At 33.8% G+C, this 20,622-nt stretch overlaps 3 protein-coding genes across 8 annotated transcripts in view; 1 reads left to right on the top strand and 2 right to left on the bottom strand.

Moving 5' to 3' along the window:
- Nucleotides 1-6,542: 6,542 nt before the first annotated feature.
- On the bottom strand, nt 6,543-7,564 carry LOC106872149 (methyltransferase N6AMT1). Its single transcript, XM_014919027.2, has one exon. It carries the CDS (start codon nt 7,220-7,222, stop codon nt 6,560-6,562), a length of 663 nt encoding a protein of 220 aa, XP_014774513.1. The 5' UTR covers nt 7,223-7,564; the 3' UTR covers nt 6,543-6,559.
- On the top strand, nt 7,565-14,169 carry LOC106872150 (40S ribosomal protein S19). Its single transcript, XM_014919028.2, has 6 exons — nt 7,565-7,698; nt 9,116-9,183; nt 9,988-10,088; nt 10,497-10,565; nt 13,029-13,143; nt 14,023-14,169. Exons 1-6 carry the CDS (start codon nt 7,681-7,683, stop codon nt 14,123-14,125), a joined length of 474 nt encoding a protein of 157 aa, XP_014774514.1. The 5' UTR covers nt 7,565-7,680; the 3' UTR covers nt 14,126-14,169.
- Nucleotides 14,170-14,932: 763 nt separating this feature from the next.
- The window catches only part of LOC106872148 (monocarboxylate transporter 12), a 40,558-nt gene continuing 34,868 nt past the window's right edge, over nt 14,933-20,622 (bottom strand). For all 6 annotated transcript variants that reach the window (XM_052975121.1, XM_014919025.2, XM_014919023.2 and 3 more), the window contains exons 6-7: nt 19,204-19,329; nt 14,933-18,286 (exon numbers count right to left, since the gene is read on the bottom strand). In XM_052975121.1, the coding sequence (XP_052831081.1) occupies nt 18,087-18,286; nt 19,204-19,329 (326 nt within the window). In that variant the 3' untranslated portion in view covers nt 14,933-18,086. The remainder of the gene's footprint in view (nt 18,287-19,203; nt 19,330-20,622) is intronic.

Here is a 20,622-nt window from a genome sequence, read left to right as displayed (position 1 = left end):
TCCGCTTTCCATGCTAGCATGGGTTGGACGATTTGACTGAGGACTGGTGAAACCGGATGGCAACACCAGGCTCCAATCTAATTTGGTAGTTTCTACAGCTGGATGCCCTTCCTAACACCAACCACTCAGAGAGTGTAGTGGGTGCTTTTACGTGTCACCCACACGAAGGCCAGTCAGGCGGTACTGACAACGGCCACGCTCGAAATGGTATGTGTGTGTATATATATACACGTGTATATATACATACATATATATACATACATATATATATATATATGTACATGTATATATATATATATATATATATATATATATATATATATATATATATATATATATATATATATATATACATGTATATATATACACATAAATATATATATATATACATGTATATATATACACATAAATATATATATATACATATATATATATAAATATACATATATATGTGTGGTAATGGTAGGAGTAGGAACTGTCAACTTTTGAATTTTTTGTCAGGTCTGGAGCAAGATTTCTAGAAAGAAAACAAAGATTGCAAATAAATAAGTGTGATAGGAGTAGAGATGAATTCTTGAAAGTTTTTAAGGCTTCTCTCATACTGTCCTTTGAGGGGTTTAAAAAAAATTAATTAATAGCACAGTGATTCATTGTATTACATGACATTTAGACTTCTATTTGGTATTACAGGAATTTATTGGAAATTTTGCAGGAAAAATCAATACTTAATGGGTAAATTCCCAACTGTATTGTAATAATGATTATTTTTGAAACTAAAGAACTTAGGAATAAATTTGAACCAGTATCTTTTACACACTGTTGTAGCTATGGCAACTGTAAAATTTTGAGGACTCTCTCTCTCTTCTTTCTCTTTGATTGTGGATCGGCAAAATTGGTAGAACATTGGATGAAATGCCTTGCAGTATTTCATTGCATTATTTTATATTCTGAGTTCAAATCCTGCTATGGTTATCTTTGCATTTTATCGTTCAGAGGTCAATAAAATAAATACCAGTCAAATACAGGGGTGGATGCAATCAATTATTTCCATTACATTGAAATTTTTGGCCTTGTACCAAAGTTTAAAAAATCATTATTATTAATGGTAGTTGTAGTTTTTCAATATCTTTGAATTTCATTCCTTTTGTAACCATCAATTTTTGTTCCCAATTCAAGCCAACCAAAGCCTTGTGAGTGGATTCGGTAGATGGAAACTGAAAGAAACCTATTGTATGTATGTATGTATGTATCTATCTAGCTATCTATCTTTGTATGTGTATCTCCATAGATGCCTTCTTTAGATTTTACTGGATTTCTTTGGAATTTTCACTTTTCTCAACCTTAGGAGATACAATTTGATAAATATTGCAGGCATGAGTGTGTGGTAAAAAAAAATTTGCTTCCCGGCCACATGGTTCTGGGTTCAGTCCCACTGCATGACACTTTGGGAAAGTGTCTTCTATCATAGCCCTGAGGCAACTAAAGCCTTTTGAGTGGATTTGGTAGATGGAAATTGAAAAAAACTCATTGTATACATGCTAATCTTTGTATTTTTGTTTGGCCTCCACCACCACTTGACAATTGATGTCAGTTTGTTTACATCCCTGTAACTTAGTAGTTTGACAAAAGGTACTGATGAAATAAGTACCAGGCTTTAAAAAAAATAAGTACTGGGATCAATTTGTTTGACTAAAACACTTCAAGGTGCTGCCCCAGCATGGCTGTAGTTAATTCATTGAAACAAGTAAAAGATGAAAGATACACTCCTCATCAGTTCTGTAGAAAATGAAAAAAATGCTTTGAATCTTATGAGAAATTCTTTAATCAGCCATTTAGAATTTCTTCTTTCTCATAAACATTGAGGCAAATTTGTTTTAGTATGAACCTACAAAATGAAATCATTAGAAATGATAAACTGAAATAACACACTCACCACACACACACACACACATATATGTAGAGATATTCATAGTCACACACACTTCGTTTTCCTGTCTTGTTTTCCGTCCGCCACTACCCTCCACGAAAACAATTTAATTTGTGTTCGTGGGAAGAACCATTTTAACGATGCATACTGCCTTAATTCTTCGAAACGCCGGAGTTTTAATGGTGGCAGCTGATGAAGGGGATGTTTCTATGTGGCCTGCTTGTTTGTTGCACCTTGTTTACCATTTTGTCCTTGTTCTTTTGCCACGTCATGTACCCAGTTATGTATCTATATGTACATGTAGATGAACGTATGTACATATATATGCATACACTCATATATTGTTTATATAGATATATACATACATACACATACATGCATATATACATATATATATATATATATCTATATGTACATATATATATATATATATATATATATATATATATATATATATATATATATATATATATATATATATATATATATATATATATATATATATATATATATATATATATACATACATACATAGACACATGTATATATTCAGTTTGATCTGTATACCCAATCAATTAATCATATAAATAAAACAAAGAATTAAAATAAATAAGTTAAACATTTTGTTATTTAATCCAATAATATAACATAGATAACTAACAGAAATAAATTCATGAATACATGGCACTTTGTCAGGGATAACCTTCAAATGCTATGTCGCATAAACATTTGACAGTTATCTCTGATAAAAATTTGTATTTCACAAATACATTTTCTATCCAGATACATCTTTTTACTCTCAGTTGTAGCATCTCTCTCTCATGAGAAATGAGGATAAACACAAACTTTGTTCTCTAGCTCCTGCATGCATTTTGCCATTGTGGTTGTATGGAGCCCTGATAAAGGTGTTCCAAGTGCATTTAGATGTTCACCTACAGCAGACCATGAGGGAACACTTTATTGCTTTAAGCTATTAAATGCACATGGAATGCCTATTACAGAGCTCCAAACAACATAATGGGGAAATGTATGTAGGAACTACACTATAAACTTGTGTTCATTCTTATTTCTCCTACATTCGCTCTATAGCTTGAAACTGGTAATACTACCCAGTATAGAAGTTAACAATTACAAGGAAACAGGAAGCAGACTGGATTATAATAATCTGTGTAAAGCTCTAACTATAATAGTAGCTGTCATACAGCCATTTGTAAACACAATTCCTAATATATATATATATGTGTGTGTGTAAATGTGCACCAGCATGACCGCAGCCACTTGGCTGAAACACATAAATAAATAAACACTCACACACATACATATATATACAGGGTGCGGGGAATAAGTTGCTGTCTAAATTATGCAAAAATGAAAATAACACTGACATCTCATTTTAACAGATATATTTACCAAAATTATGTAAAAATATCTTAAAATATTAAACAGTAAATTTATTCAATAAAATCGCCATTGGCTTCAACCATGGCCTCCAGACAACTTCAGAATCTCCTGCAACTCTTCTAGACAGTCTCCTTGTTTAACTTGGTGAGTGTTGTCATAATCCTTGCCACAGTCTACATGAAATAGCAGCCAAATTCCCTCAAACAATACTCTAGCGTTTTTAAAGTAAATATGCCTGAGCCAAATGAAGTTCTGTACATAATCATTCTACTTAGTAAATAAACACTCAAACTTCCCACAAAACTGAACATTTTAAAAACAAATAGTCTCAATCATTTAAGTTTTAGCAAATGTAGTAATAAAACGCAACTAAAATATAATGCATTTTATGATATTATTTGGCAAAGGAGTTAGGATTAACATAGGGGTTAGGGATCAATGGACAGGTTGGTCAGGTCACAGATGGGGAGCTGTAGTTGTGTTGAAATTTCTTAGCACATACACAAAAATCAAAATGAATTGGACCGTGTAGTATATATCTTGAATAATTTATTTTAGACAGTAAAATCCAGGATACTCAATGTTTTCAACATGTCAGCTCCTGTATATCATATAACAAAGACAGCATCCTTTGGTTACTAGAAATGAATTAAGATGATTGTCATGCTATCAATGATTGTTGAGTTAGGAAAATGTGTCCATGATTGCTCTCTTATCTCAAAACTATAAACCTGTCCTTTTCCTTAATGGCATTTCAATTTTGGAGATTACTTAATTCTTGGTGTTAACTTCTCGAGTGGAGCTGTTCTTAATTGCCATTTAGTAATTATGATAAAACCAATAGAAGCGGAGGTAATTTTAATAAATGAAGCATGTATGTTGTATGGTATTTAATATACCTGTATTTGTCTGTTATTCAAATGCATGTCACTGGTCACTTTTTGTTTAAATAACTACAGCTAGTTAGGTGCCCCTACCACCGATTTCATTTCCTAAATATTTTCTGGATTAGGCAGGAGAAAAAGGGGGTATATTTTATATGAAATTTTGTAGATACGTTTTCAAGGGTGTAGATTACGAATATATTATTATTAAAGAATAAAAAGTTTTGAATGGTACAACAATGCATTATAATACAAAAAACGGACTATATACCTGTTGTAATTTAGTTATCCATAGTCCGATGATATTTCGGAATACAATTCCTTCTATAGATATTCTTAGATGGAGTCTCTGCTATAAACTGTTGCAGAGACTCCATCTAAGAATATCTGAAGGAATTGTATTCCGAAATATAATCGGACTATGGATAACTAAATTACAACAGGTATATAGTCCGTTTTTTGTATTATAATGCATTGTTGTACCATTCAAAACTTTTTATTCTTTACAAACAATACATAATGCTTCAAGCGAACTACAATACTCTCCTATTATTATTGTAGTTGATGTTGTTTTAGGAGTTTGGGATCATTCTCCGGCATACTTACACAAGTGTCTCCACCCCGACTTTCTTTCCACTTCCAGGAAAATGGATATTTTTATATGAATTTTTTTACAAATACACTTTTCTGAAAGTTATGAGCAAACAAAGCCGACATGTGTGAATTTTCCAAAACTTCTCTCCCAACTTCCTGAATAAATTTCACAACAAATTCTAATATAATCAGAATTTACACTATCAGAAGCATATTTGAAGAAAATTTCATTAATATGAATTTTCTGGAAGTTATGAGGAAACAAAGTCTTTCCTCGGTAAATTTTTATATTAACACCCGCACGATTTTCACCAAGAAAAAAAAATTACCAAAAAAGTCTGTGATTTTTTTTTCTCGCTATAAGCACTTTAAGTGTGTAAAATAACAGAAAATTAAAGGAAAATGAAATTTTGATAAAATTTTGAGAACCGGTGTTGTTGATAAATACTTGACTGTGGAAAATGTAACCGGTGTAAAAGGGAAAATTTATCGTAGTATAAAAAGATTCGGTGCATAGATAATTACCTTCTTTTTTTTTCTCTCGGAATCGTATAATTGATGTACATGCAATCCGCACCACGCCAATATAAGCAACAAAGAATACTAAAGAACCAAGGCATTTCATTACATCCTACCTACTCAACACACATCAACAAACTGACAAAATGGATAAGTTATCTTGAGTGGACCCGCGCTAGTCATTAAGAAAAATGAACATAAAACAAATTTTGAAATTGAAATAAAATGTTATTATTCAAAATTAAACCATTCCGAAAGATGTTTTCAGAATGTTCTGAAAACATTTATCCTCGGTTTTCCCATATATTTCCCTCCAAGAAACTCATCTACATGGAATTCAATATTTGTTTATACTTCCATCATATTCTCGAATCTGCAATTATATAATTCAACTCATTCTTCTCCTTTAGAGAACTGTATTTTAGTTGAATTTTATTACTACATTTGCTAAAACTTAAATGATTGAGACTGTCTACTATTTGTTTAGAATATGCAGCATCAAAACTCTGAACGTATGGTAAAATATCAGAAAACATTTAAAATAACAACAAATTGAATTATACCGAAATGAATAACATTTTATTTCAATTCCAAAATTGTTTTATTTTCACCTTCTTAATGACTAGCGCGGTTTCACTCTTCTTCACGAGTACCCTACGTTCAATTCAACCAGTAATCTCCACCCGAATAACATCACCAATTGATGGATACTTCAATACACAGAAGCGCGGTTCTATATTACCGTCATTAATAAGTGGTGGCTTTCTACCGGGTGTCTACAAAGTCTGGGTACATGGAGTAAATAAAACTATAACAAACAATTAAATATAAGAAATAATAATTTCTTAAAGTATGTGTTAATCCCCATGTACCCAGACTTTGTTGGACACCCTGTATATGAATAAGGAGTGGATTTGGTATACAGAAACTGAAAGGACCCTGTCGTGTATATATATATATATGTGTGTGTGTGTGTGTGTCCACATCACCTCTTAATAACCGGTGCTGTTGTGATTACGTCCTCATAACCTAGGCGGTTCGGCTAAATGAACCGTCATAACAAGTATCTGCGACAATAAGTGAAGGCGATACCCCAGCATAGCCGCAGTCTAATTACTGAAACAAGTAAAGGATAAAAGATAACTCAGTCAATTTAAAGATCCTTTGGAGAGTAACTATTGCTATTATTATTAATGATTATAAATAAGTCCATTAACTTACAATTTTATAAACGTTATTTATTTACAATCGACTTTTTGGTAAATCTTATTACACTGAGTAGCTCAGGTCCAGAGCGACGAGAAATGACTGTTTCAGCGCACAGTCCATAACTATTCATAGTTTTAAGAATATCTGGCGGATCGTTTTCGGCAACAGCCACTAAATAAAGTATCCCTGTTTCGGACAGAATGTGGGGGACAAGAGGGAAAAGTCTATCCATGACTTCACGTCCTTTGGTGCCTCCGGCCCACGAGGCTACGACGGGATCGGCAGCATTAAACTTGATATCATCACTTGGTGTCGGCACGTAAGGCGGGTTAAATAACAGAATATCTACTTTGTTTGAAAGTCTCGGAAGTAGTCCAGACATTAAATCAGTTTCCACTGCTTCAACGACCACATCGTTGTGAAATGCCGTATCACGGGCGATCTGTACTGCTGCTCTGTTAATGTCTGTGCATATATAAAACGAAGATGGTCCCAGAAGACGGGCTAAAAATACTAAAGGAACACCACTGCCACATCCTATCTCAACGCAAATGAATGGTTGTCGGCTTTTGATAAAAGAAAAGTCCTTCTCGATTGCATCAAGCAAAAGAAAAGTGTCCTCTGCTGGTTCATAAATTTTTTCGTAATCTTTTGAAGATATGTGTGAGAAGTTTGGTGTAGAAAACATTACGAAATGAAATGAAGTCGAGAAGGGAAAAAGAACATGTTGAAAGAGAATTGTCTCCCTTTATGTATTTAGCTTTGGACGGATATCTGACAATTTTATTATTTTTTTCGAGAAACAAGCAGAAATTCAGTGTTTCGTTAATAAATATAGTTATTTCTTTGCCCTTAATCTTGTTTCACATATTTTGAAGGATCAACTGGAACCTTTGTCGTCGTAACCGATGGAGTGCCAACAACCGTATAGTAAGCATTATGCGGCAATTAGAGTCAGCTAATGTATAAGCTGCTCTAACTCCTGATAAATCATAAACATTAGTTGTCTCCCTTCGAAACCACGTGTGAAATCCCATTCTTCAAATGAAAATTACATTCTATTAACGTCTGAGAAGAGGACGGAAGTCGTTCAACGCTTAAATCTGATAGGCTGATTCAAGTCACGTGGGCGTCCTTTCTGTAATCATGGCTTCCGAGCGCAAGGTACGTCGTGTACACCTTCTCTTACTTTTACTGAAAATATATATCTTAAACAAATTTTAAAAATAACTTTAACGTATTAATTAACTGATTATGTACCCCCCGAAAGTTGTTTATAAATTTAGAGACATAATATCATCTTGCTGCTTCATATTTTGTTGGTTTAATATCCGTCACGTTGTCCACTTCATCCACATTGATGAAATGGCTTTTCTTAGTTGAAGTAGTTATTTGCTTTAGTCAATCTTACGTATGTCTCTTGTTTATATAAATGATTTATGTGTGTTTGAATATACATTTTAAACGGTTTTTATATATTATCCATTTAAATGATATCAGAAATATCCCTATCGTTCATCTAAAATAGCGAATCTCGAAATTACGTCAAGCAGTTCAAGTCCTCCTATTTTATTAAATTAAGACTTAAAAGATTTTCTTTTTACTGATCATCGAATTTTCTAGAGTGAGGGTATTATTGTGTTTAACTATAAAGGTACGTGTGCGCACAGATTTCAATGTTTTCTAAAGTTCATGCACATCTAATTATATACTGATTAAAAAAATATCTTGACATTTTTTTTTTTATAATAAAAATCTTAAAAACTTCGGTTATATTATTATTTAGTCGTTTAAGGAATTAAATTTTTTTTTTTACCCAAAAATAGTTTTAGAAAAACGGCCATGAAACATGTGACATATTTTTAATTTCATAATTCGAAATAAAACCCGTTCAAAGCATTGCATGCTTTTTAGCGGGAAGGTGTAAATTAAAGTTTTCTAAAATTTAAGCAATTGCTTTCCCATCTTTTATTTTTAAACTCCCCTAATTCATGTATCTTCAAAATTAACTATATCCTGGTGTAGTTTTTGATAGGAAATTTTTACTCTTACACCGTCTCACCAGACGGGTGTAACCCCTGAATAGCTTACCTCATGGAGAAGGAAAATTACAAGAAATAGATGATTGTTTCTACGTATACCCATAATTTTTGTCCCCGTAAATTTGATTTTGGTTTTTACATTTTAAATTCCGTTCCCTTTTCCAGTAAATTTTTTCTGTGACGTCCGTCTCACAAAATGTGTATACACAAACAAGCACCTGTAGGTAATTTAGAGACAAACATTTTTTTAATACACAAAGTATTAACCAACTTTGCGGTCATTCCAAAACGCCATAATAGAAGCGGTAGCCTAAAGAATATTAAAATAGAATTTAATTTTTTAAAAATTACTTTAACGAAAACAAGGGTGTTCTTTATTCTATTTAGGATGCCTTTTAGAAATAAGTGTGCGATTTCTATTAGCTCCTTAACTCCCTAGTTGCCAGGTCTCTAAGAGATAGTGTTAGGTCACAGGAAATAGTTGAAAGCAAGTAAAACGTGAAAGACTAGTAACTAATATTGAGAGTTTTATTTTATAGACTGGCGTTAGTGTCAAAGATGTTGACCAACATGAATTCACAAAAGCATTGGGTGCTTTTCTGAAAAGGTTAGTATACTTTTTCTATTTTGCCAGGAAAACTTGGTATATTTATATTTGTGAATACAAAGTTGAATTTAAAACTTTGTATATTATGGGTCATAGAACAAGAAAAGAATTGCAGCTTAATGGCTCAATTCTAATACGAACTTGGAATGAAAGGGACTGCAGTTCCCACTTGGGCGATCTTGGAGTTTCACTTCCCCTTCTGTCAATCTGTGGCCAGTGAGGAATTTTATGTTCCAAAGATTTGTTCTTTGATAATGTTATTTAGATTTGTTGTAAATGGATATTAGGCAAAAACGTTAGCCTGTCAAATAGAGGCTATGCTTTTTCATCATTTGGCCAGTTTAAGTACAGTATTTTTTTTTTCCGTTGGCTATTGGAATACATTAAAGATTAGTCTCTGTATAGGCTGACGAATGTGTCTTGAGTGATTTGTATTTTTGTTTCCCTTTTCTCCAATGATATGTAGTTTATGAATTTAAAAGTTTGAATTTTCATGACAAACTGATGTAAAGGTGACTTGTTTTTAATAACTGGTTAGTATCTGTCAGTTTGGTTAGCAGTTCTTGCAATGTAGAAAAGACTTCAAAATTAAAAGACTTAACTATAGCTGTAAATAATCTACCTTATGGGGTTTACAAAATGAAAATACTTTATAAATTTTACATCTGGAGGACTATTTACAAAAATCTTTGGATTCATGATTTTGCTTAATTAACAAGTTATTATTAAATTTGTCTGATATTTATCTTTATTCTTTTATAATTCATCTTACATTCGTTTGTAATGCATCATTTTTCTTTACAGATCTGGTAAAATGAAAATTCCAGAATGGGTTGATATTGTAAAATTAGGAAGATTCAATGAATTAGCTCCTTACAGTCAAGATTGGTTTTATACACGTGCTGGTAAATATATGTATACATATATATATATAGTATTTTAGATATTTGGATAACCTTTAGTATTCAAACAAGCCATATCTGGCCTCTCACACCTACCCTATAATATACATTCACATCATCAAAATCTCAAAGGCACAATTAAATGGAAAACTGAATAAATAAGCATTACTTTCGACAATAATTTGAATACTAAAGGATTAAATATAATATATAATCTTACATTGGTCTCTGTTAATGATGAATTATTGGTCATGCTAATACTGAAGGATATTGGAACTAGATGTGCTAGTTTTGATGCCTTATGAGTTCAAATGACTTCTGAAACATGGATTTCATGATTAAATTCTGCATTTTATTTTAATACCATGACAACATTATTTTGAGTAATTTTTTTTTTTCTTTTTTTTCCAGCTTCAGTTTGCAGGCATTTATATATTAAATCTCCTGTTGGTGTTGGGGCATTCACAAAAATATATGGAGGTGAGTATATACATATGCTTTGATATTGGCTCCACTGGTCAATGTCATTTTGAGTTATTCTTGAACTGAGTATATTTAGCTTTGGTTTCTTTTTATTGTGATAATGATATTGCTAAAAATATAACTTTCTGTACATAATAAATGACAGTTTTTCTATTTCCTGAAAAAATTGGGTTAATTGGTTGAAAGCAAATTATGAAAATGCCAGACAATTAACTGGTTACTTAAAGCACTCCAGTGAAACTGCAGCAGCTACTTAAGAGATAAGGCTTTCCTCTTGGTGGGGATTGAAGCCATTGCAACATTGGAAACTCTTCTGTGTCATCATCAGCTATCTCGGTTACAAGCATTTCACTCTTTAGCCTATACAGTTTGAGTGAAGTGGTGGAAACTGAATTAACCTTCACCTACAGAAAGATCTCAATCTGCAGTCTAACACAACCATCTTGAATTGGTTTCAGTTTCTGTGAGCATCTCCTTGACTTTAGTTGTTTGAATTTCAAACCAATCTTCTGCAGGAAATGGTGCACTGGTTTCGCTGAAAGATGGCAGAGTGATCCTTTGACCGGACTCGTGAACCAAGTCCTGATTTGTGGCTTTTTTCAGCTGGTGGGAAATGTCGAGCTTGTCTTTCTAACTCGGTAAAATGTAGTTTCAGGAAGATTTTGGATGCTGTAGTGTAAGAGAAGTTAACAGTTCTTGTATGAAAAGTGGGTTTCTGTGATGATTTTTTGTTATCCCTGTCTGAAAAAGAAATTGAGGACCTATATATCTGAGATCTCATTTAGGAACTGTTTTAGTCTTAGGTGAAGTTATGGCTGGTGTTCACCTCACATGGGGAAAATTTTAAACTCATGAGGTGATTACAAATGTAGGATGCTCATAGATCTTGAAAATAACAACAGATATGGTCACTTTGAATAAGATATAATTTAAAAGATATGTAACTAGAAATCACAGGTGTTCCATTTCTAGTGAGACATCCTCATTGTTTAACATCAGCCTTCCATGCTGGCATAGGTTGTACGGTTTGACAGGAGCTAATCAGGCTGCTGTGTCTATTTTGGCATGGTGTTTTTATGACTGGATGCCTTTCCTAACACCAACCACCCTACATAGTGGACTGAAATGCATATAAGAGGTGCAGTGTTTTCTCTATTTTGTAAAAGAATCAAATTTCTGTGTATGTTTAATTTTTAATGACAACATTAAGAAAGCTTCTGTAGTATAGGAGTGACTTTGTAAGGTAAACTACAAAAACATCATGACTTGCTTTCCCTTGCAATACTGAGTGAGAGAATAAGCTATCACTTTGCACCTTATTTTTTTTAAACATTACCTCTTGTAGATAATTTCCTATGCTTAGATTGTATCAGTTTTTACAAAATTTCCATATTGAGTGGATGCTGCAGAAAATAATTCTGCTTGCTCCAGAATGCGATATAGAATGAATATTGTAGTAAATAATTAAAAATTGCAAAATTTACTTGCTGTATAATAAATTGTACTTTGGTTAAAAGCAATTTATGCACAAGTTTATCTGGCAAGTACTACCATAAAATGACTTATGTTACTTGGTCTTGTGAACAACCTTTATGGGGGCTTTCTCCATATTACTGGTTTTTACTACTGCGAATGCTAATTCCGGTAGGTTCTGAAAACTTATCAAATTTCTTCTAGCAACAACTGAAGTTTGAATGTTTTTGAGAATTGTTGACCTGATTTTTGTTGTAGAATCTATCAGTAAGTAGGACTATATTCCAAGCCTTGAATGGTTCATAGGCTTTACGAATCAAGTCATCATTGTTCCTGTATCATTTGATAAACAATGCTATTACTCATAATAGCTACATCTACAAGTTATTTCTGTTTCCATCATTGCTTACCTGCTAAACTTCTGAAGATGATGTTAAATCTGGATTTAGTTCAAGAGGATGAGCTCTGTGCAATTTATAGTAGGCACTTAGTAAATTTGTAGAGTGAATAATATTCACAGAATAAGATACAAATCTCATTTGTTGATAGTCTGCCATAAAAACATATGCACAGGAAAGGAAAAAGTCTATGAATATTGTAAGCCAGTGTTATTACAATTTACTCAGTATTACTGCAGTTTGATAAAACATCAAGAGAGATATCTATTTTTAGAGGTACTTATTTATATGGATTTTTCCTTTCCTGAAGTGTGTACACATTCTTTTGGCAGACCCTAAACAGTAAGGAATGTGAGTTCTATGATGATCTTTTGTTATCCCTGTCTGACATTGTTGAGGACATGTCTATCTGAGATCTCACTTTGTATTTATGCAAAACTGGGAAATTTGGGTGTTTGTAAATTTTCCCATTAAATTCTCAGAAAAATATTTTCAATATATCTTCTAAAGTTTGCTCTGGATTTATATTTAAAATACGTCAATGGCAAGAACGTTACCTACGTATAAAATTTACGTTTACTTTCTGTAGGACGCAAAAGGAATGGTACTGTGCCCAGTCATTTTTGTCCCGCCTCAGCTTCCATTGCCCGACGTGTTTTACAGGCTCTGGAAAACCTCAAACTTGTTGAGAAAGATCCCAATGGGTATGTATTAAAAATCTTTGGATTTTTTTTTTTTTTTTTTTTTTTTTTTTTTTTTTCTCTCTGTAAAGTAGTTCATTTGCTATTAGCTTAGCCTTTTTATTTTTACTTTAAAATGTTTTTCAGTTAAATTGGAAAAAATAAGTGAAGGGTTTTGCCAGCTTGTATGAAAAGTGGGTTTCTGTGATGATTTTTTGTTATCCCTGTCTGAAAAAGAAATTGAGGACCTATATATCTGAGATCTCACTTAGGAACTGTTTTAGTCTTAGGTGAAGTTATGGCTGGTGTTCACCTCACATGGGGAAAATTTTAAACTCATGAGGTGATTACAAATGTAGGATGCTAATAGATCTTGAAAATAACTTTGTATTGATTTCAGTGTTTGTTTGTTTGTGTGTGTAATTTATATTATATTGATGACATTCAAACATGAAAAATGTTAGTCACTGTTGTATTTCGTTATTAGAGGGGTAATTTCTTTCATAATTCTCAATTCATTGGTGAAAGGACTTCGGGACACCTGGTGTTTCAGCGTTGTTTTCTCAATCAAAAGCTACTTTGGAATAATGAATCTTAACAAGAGTTTGTGGCTCTTATTTATAAATTCAGCAAACCAATTATCTGCTGTTGCATGCTGATATCTGCCAACCCAGCAAGAATCAGAGCAATGACAAATATTCTTATCCCTTTAGCATTCCGGTTACTGTTAAATGTAATGTTTATTTATTCACGTTGTTTTCCACGTTTCATGGGAGGTGAGGGAAATCGGGTGCTTCACTAGAAGGGATTTTCCTTAGTATTCGATAAAGATATTTCTTCAATTTTTGTTTTTCACTCTCCCATATTTTGCATTTAAAAAAATTTCACTTTGTTTGCTTTCAGTGGTCGCCGTTTAACCTCTCAGGGTCGTCGGGATTTAGACCGAATTGCTTCCCAGATAAAATACAACCACCTTACCACTGGTAATGTTGCTCATACGAAATAGAGAGTATAAATGTGAAAAAAATAAATAAAATAATTGAATTATCATTTGTCTGATTGTTATTCTTGCATGTTTAGCACAAAATACGAAGAAAAAGGTTGCAGGGGGAATCTATTTTTCATTTTCTTTAGGTTTTACTTACCAGAGCAACATAGTAAATTATATGTAAACCAACGTCTGCATCACTACCAATCCCATAGAAACAAATGGCTGAAACAAGTAAAAGAGTAATCTCTCCATTGAAATCTCAAACCTACAAGATAATGAATGATTAATTCAAAACAATATGAATAAAAAAAACATTACATTTCACAAAGTAAACTGATTGCTGAAGAGTTAAATATGCATTGCATTCGAAAGAACAATCTGAATGCTAAAGGGTTAAACTTACATAGTTAGGGTTCTTCGTTGTTTGCTTTATGGTGTTTTTGTTTTCTATACATTGTACCATATGAAGTCCTGCTGAAAAGTTCCTGGCTTTAAGGGTATCGTGAAAGGCTTAGTTGGAGGCCCAACCTTCCAAATTCTTTTACAGAGTTTAGAAAAACTGAAGGACCGCTTCAATAAGTGTGTGAATCTGAGAGGGGAATATGTTGAATAAAATCATAATTAACTGATCCTCCTGTATTTTCTTTTATTCAAAGCCAAGAACTTTTGTCCTTTATAAGGGTTAGAGTAATACATATGTAAGGGTTTCAAATTTACAATGGCTTGTTGCATACACACGCATGCATTTGATATTTAGATATCTTGAATCATAAATTGGAAAACAAATAGTTTTACTTAGACATGAATTTAAAAAAAAAACACTTTTTTTTTAATGGTATTTCTTTATTCATTCATTTAATTTATACAGCTATCAGCTTCAGTAAGGTTTTCTGCTGCTGACCCACCTGTAATTCCAACACATTCTTACAACCAAAATTAATTATAAATACACATTCCAAATGTTTATGTACTTGATTCAGTTACATGACAGGTGAAAATTTGTAATGGAGAACAGACTCTTTATTAATAATAATAAAAACAAAAAGAAAACCAACACATTAATATTAGTGACAGTGATTGTGCAAGTTAAGAATTTTGCTGTGTAACTACATAGTCTTAGGTTTGATTTCACTCATAGCACCTGAGTCAAGTGGCTTCTATTATTGTTTCTCTGTTTGACCAACATCTTGTGAGCAGAACTTGATAGATGGAAACTGTGCAGAAGTTTGTATTTGTCTCATTGTATTAATGTTGATCAGTTTAAAAAGCAATGTTGTGTCATAAAGATAAGTCACTCAAAACAAAAACAAATATGAAAATGAAATAAGTACTGGCATTGATATGATCGGCTAAAACTCTTGAAGATAGTGTCTCTGCCCCTGCATGGCCACAGTCCAATGACTGAAACCAGTACCACAGTTAAACATTGAAATCGAACCGAATCCGACGACTGGCATCCATGCCAACCTCTCCTTCATTGGACACTAAACTCTGCTTGCGAAGACCTGTTGGTGCAAGTGAAATCGTAATAGAACCATACTCGATGCTTGGTCACTGCGTCAGTGGAGCACTAACAGCACTGTCGAGCGTGTTCATTGCCAGAGCAGCTGTCTGGCTTCCGTGCTAGTGGCCCGTAAATAGCACCATTTTAGCGTAATCGTTACCAGCGTTGGCTTCTAGCACTTGTGCTGGTGGCACATTACAAAATTATTCGAGCGAGGTCGTTGCCAGTGCCGCTAGACTGGCTCCTGTGCAGGTGGCACGTAAAAAAACCTTTTTGAGCGTGGCCGTTGCCAGTACCGTGTGACTGGCCTTCGTGCCGGTGTCACATAAAAGCACTCGCTACACTCTCGGAGTGGTTGGCGTTAGGAAGGGCATCCAGCTGTAGAAACTCTGCCACATCAGATTGGAGCCTGGTGCAGCCTTCTGGCTTGCCAGTCGTCCAACCCATGCTAGCATGGAAAGCAGACATTAAACGATTATGATGAAACAACAATAACAATAATAATATTCCCCAGCCATTTCACTTCCCCAACTTTCAGTTATACTGTTAGATCTCTTGTCCTTCACTTGCCCTAGGGTGCTGGGTGTGTCTCGGCAAGTGATTGCAACAAACTTGCAGATTAAAAGTAAATAACAACAACAACTAATAATAATCAAGGGAAAAACACAAAGAATCAATCATCTCTTAATGGATGATTTGAAGATGAGGTACAAGTGAATTCCTTGGTGAACACTGTCCATTGTTTTAGTACTGATGTTTGGATGGAATCTGAACTCAAGAAGCATGGTGTAAATGAGTCTGAAAAGAAGCAAGGTGCAGTTCCTGACAGAGATAGAATTATCAAATAGGAAAGTAATGAAACAAATTGAAAAGGAAGCCTATAAGTACCTTGGCATACTTGAGTTCAATGAAATCACAGGGAAGGAAATGAAAGAGTGTCTCTGAAGACTACAATTAATGTTGCACTCAAAATTGACTGGATGGAATAAATTCCAAACAGTAAATACATGGGTGATAGCATCACTTTGGTACGGAGCAGGAATCGTAAACTGACAAAAGAATGAATTGATGACTATGGGTACAAAGACACAGAAATTATTCACATTGTACAGAGTATTTCACCCCAAGAGTGACACTGATCAGATGTAACTGTCCAGAAGAAAGGCTGAGAGAGGTTTGAACAGGCTGGTATGTAAAAAATGCTGTGGAATCATTGTTGATGCATGAGAAGAAGTCTGGCATCATCAAAAGAAATTTGAAGAGGAGAAAAGCATGGAAAAGAAAAAAGTACAGTAAGTTTGCAAAGACAGATACAGAAGGGCTGGTGGTTATGGATGCAGAAGAGTGACTTGAAGATAGAAATAGATGCACTCACAAGTGCAGCACAAGAACAAGCATTGAGGACAAATCATATGCAGTGCAGAATTGACAAAACAACTGAGAGTGACAAACGCAGAAAGTGTGGTGAGAGGAGTGAAACAGTGTGGCACATTGTTAGTGAATGCCTGAAATTGGTAACAGCATGAATACAAAAGGTGACATGGTAATGTGACAAAAATGATCCATTAGGAGCTTTGTGAAAATTATGACCCAGAAAGCTCAAAAACATGGCATGACCAAATCCCAGAAGGAGTTACTGAAAATGAGGATTGCAAAATCTTATGGGATGCAATGATTCAATGTGACCATCAGATTAGACACTGAAAACCTGAAATTGTTGTGAACAGAAAAGAAAAAAACATGCCTGATAACCAACATAGCATGTCCTGATGACAGCAGGATTGAAGGGAAAGAGAAAAAGTGAACAACTATGATGAATTGAGGTGGGAAATACGCAGGTTGTGGGCAATAAAGAAAATGGATGTGATACGATTTGTGATTAGTGCACATGGAAGTACCAGCATTCAATGACCAACAGAACTCAAAAAGATTGGAATGAATGTAAACATAGAGCACCCACAAAAACTAATCATTGCTTGGAACTGCAAGAGTCCTCCACTGGTTTTTTGACGCATGATCAGTAAACAAGTGTCACCTTAGTCTGCTGGCTATGGACATCTGACACTTTCCATCATACCCAGCAAAATAAAGTTGAGATTTTTTATGATATAACATCAACAATAATTTCACTAAATATGAGCCATGCTTGACAATGTTAATATGTTTGTTTATGTAACTATGTTCACAACAAATATGAAAATGGATGGGACAATGAATTGTTATGAATGTAGATTTTCTTCCTTGATGTTTCAAATGCTTTAAATCAATTCTAGTAGCTTTGCAGGTTGGTTTTCTGAAATTACAGGTTGTATGGAATTAAATATGTACCATGCCAACTTTGTTTTATTATTTAAATTTAAAAAAAGATGTATTAAAAAAAAATAAACGTGAGAACAAAACAATTGGTTTACAAAACAATTACAACACTGTGCCTTTATATGTTCATATAAAGTAGGTCACTGCTGGTGAAAATTATTGCATATTCAATGAATTATTAATCATTGGTTGCAGTTCCTTGACTTCCACAATTGTTTTGGATTTTAAAGCTTCTCGTTTTCTCTCCCATTTTGAAACCCTTTCCAAGGGAACACAAATAATTCCAGAAACAGCTAATGCTGCTCCACCCATATAAAAGGCTGCATCAAAATTTCCTGTCATATCTGATAACCAACCTATAACAGTGAAAAAAAAAAACAAAAAAAACAGTTGTTAAGCTATTAAGGTCAATAAAAACAGTAACAGCATTCATACATCATTGTTTAAAGTTTACAATTCCATGCTTGCATGGGTCTGACGGAATTCCTTGAGGCAGATTTTCAGTGGCATTCACTCGTTTCCAAGCGAAGTGACATCTACCCATGACTAAACATGTTTTCATGGAAGACTGAAGACGAACAATACCATTTGTATGATGGTAACACTTGTTTACAACTATCACAAAGACACACACATGCACGCACATACACATTCACACACACACACACACACACACACAGTCACACACACTCACATTCTCACACACATATATATATGATGGGCCTCTTTCAGTTTCCATCTACTGAATCCACTCACAAGCCTGAGTCTAAAATAGAAGACACTTGCTCAGCGTACCATGCAATGTGATTGAACTCAGAACAAGTGGTTTAGAAGCAAACTTCTTACAACACAGCCATGCCTGTGCAGTCAATTAGATCAACCCCAGTATGCAACTGGTGCTTAATTTATCGACCCTGAAAGAATGAGAGGCAAAGCCGACCCCAGTGGAATTTGAACCGAGAACGTAAAGACAGACGAAATATCACTAAGTATTTCACCTGGTGTGCTAACATTTCTGCCAGCTTGCTGCTTTATCAGGCCCAGATACATATATTACCTGTTTTATGCTCAGACTGGCAAGATTTGGCCTCATATATCTGCTCTACAATAGCATACTAAAAATATACAATCACATCATCAAACTTTCAAAACTATGAGATAATGTATAATTAATTAAAAACTATATGAATAAAAAAACATCACATTTATCAGAATAATCTGAGTACTAAAGGGTTAAGTTTTGCTAACCTTTATAGAATAAACAGTTGCTTACCTGCTATAGGGCTTCCAAAAAATGATGATATGCCTTGAGCCATTATAATTAAGCCAAATGCAAGTGTTAAATTTTCAACTCCCAAAAGTTCAACCATTATTATCGAACGAAGAGAAATAAAAGCAGCTGAAAGAAAAGATAGAAATAGGTTAAATAAAATAAAGAATTTTGAAGAAAATTAGAGATATCTGAGACTATTTTTGCAGGCATGACTGTGAGTTTAAGAAGTTCTCTTTGCAACCATGTGGTTTCCAGCACCATGTGCAAGTGTCTTCTTTTATAATCCTAAGCCAACCGATGCCTTAAGAATGAATTTGGCAGATGGAAAGTCTCTGGAAGTCCATAGTATGTATGTGTGTAAGTGTGTGTGTGTGTGAGGGTGCATGAGCAAAACACTTTATTTTACTTTGCTCCAACCTATTCAACTGGTAAAGATGAGTTGTACCTGTAATTCAAAGGGCTAGCCTCGTTATATTCTGAATTTCCTTGAGAACTATGTTAAGGGTATGTGTGTCTGTGGAGTGCTCAGCTATCATCATCATCATCATCATCATTTAATGTCCGTTTTCCATGCTGGCATCGGTGGGACAGCTTTAGAGGAACTGGTAAGGCTAGGAGCTGCATTAGGTTCCAAAGTGTGTTTTCGTTTAGTTTCTACAGCTGGATGCCTTTCCTAATGCCAACCACTCCACAAAGTGCACTGGGTGCTTTTTCTGTGGCGCTATCATGGGTGCTTTTTAAGTCGCAGCAGCACCAGTGCTTTTTACATGGCACTTCAGTCTTAGGATATGATTTCTGCTGTGGTGAGTGGTGTTGTGGTGGGAGTGCTCAGCCACTTGCACATTCATTTCATGAGCAGGCTTATTCTGTTGATCGTATCAGCTGGAACCCTCATCACTGTAACTGACGGAGTGACAGTTTTAAATATGTGTGTGTGTGTATGCACACACACACACACACACATATATATGTATGTATGTGAGTATATATATATATATGTATATATGTACATATACATACACATACATATTTGCTAGGAATGTCAAAAACTCTCTTTTTGCTAAATGTCAAACTAATATATTCCTTGTGCACATTCTCTACTTTGTTATTGTGAATTTTATTGCTCATTTATTTGAGTTGACTATACATACATTCATACATACATACATACATACATACATATATACATACATATATACATACATACATACACACACACACACACATACATACATACATACATATATATATATATATATATATATATATATATACATACATATATATATATATATATATAGTAATATAGTAATATGAAAAATAATTAAACTACTTGCCATGATCTTATCAGTCAATTACATTTTTATTTTTTAGCCAAGTAGTTAAGGTTTGGAGCATGAATAAAAGAATTTTTCTAAA

This window comes from Octopus bimaculoides, chromosome 20 (assembly GCF_001194135.2).
Source record: "Octopus bimaculoides isolate UCB-OBI-ISO-001 chromosome 20, ASM119413v2, whole genome shotgun sequence".
Taxonomy (NCBI): domain Eukaryota; kingdom Metazoa; phylum Mollusca; class Cephalopoda; order Octopoda; family Octopodidae; genus Octopus; species Octopus bimaculoides.
This window is presented reverse-complemented; position numbering and strand designations above follow the sequence as displayed.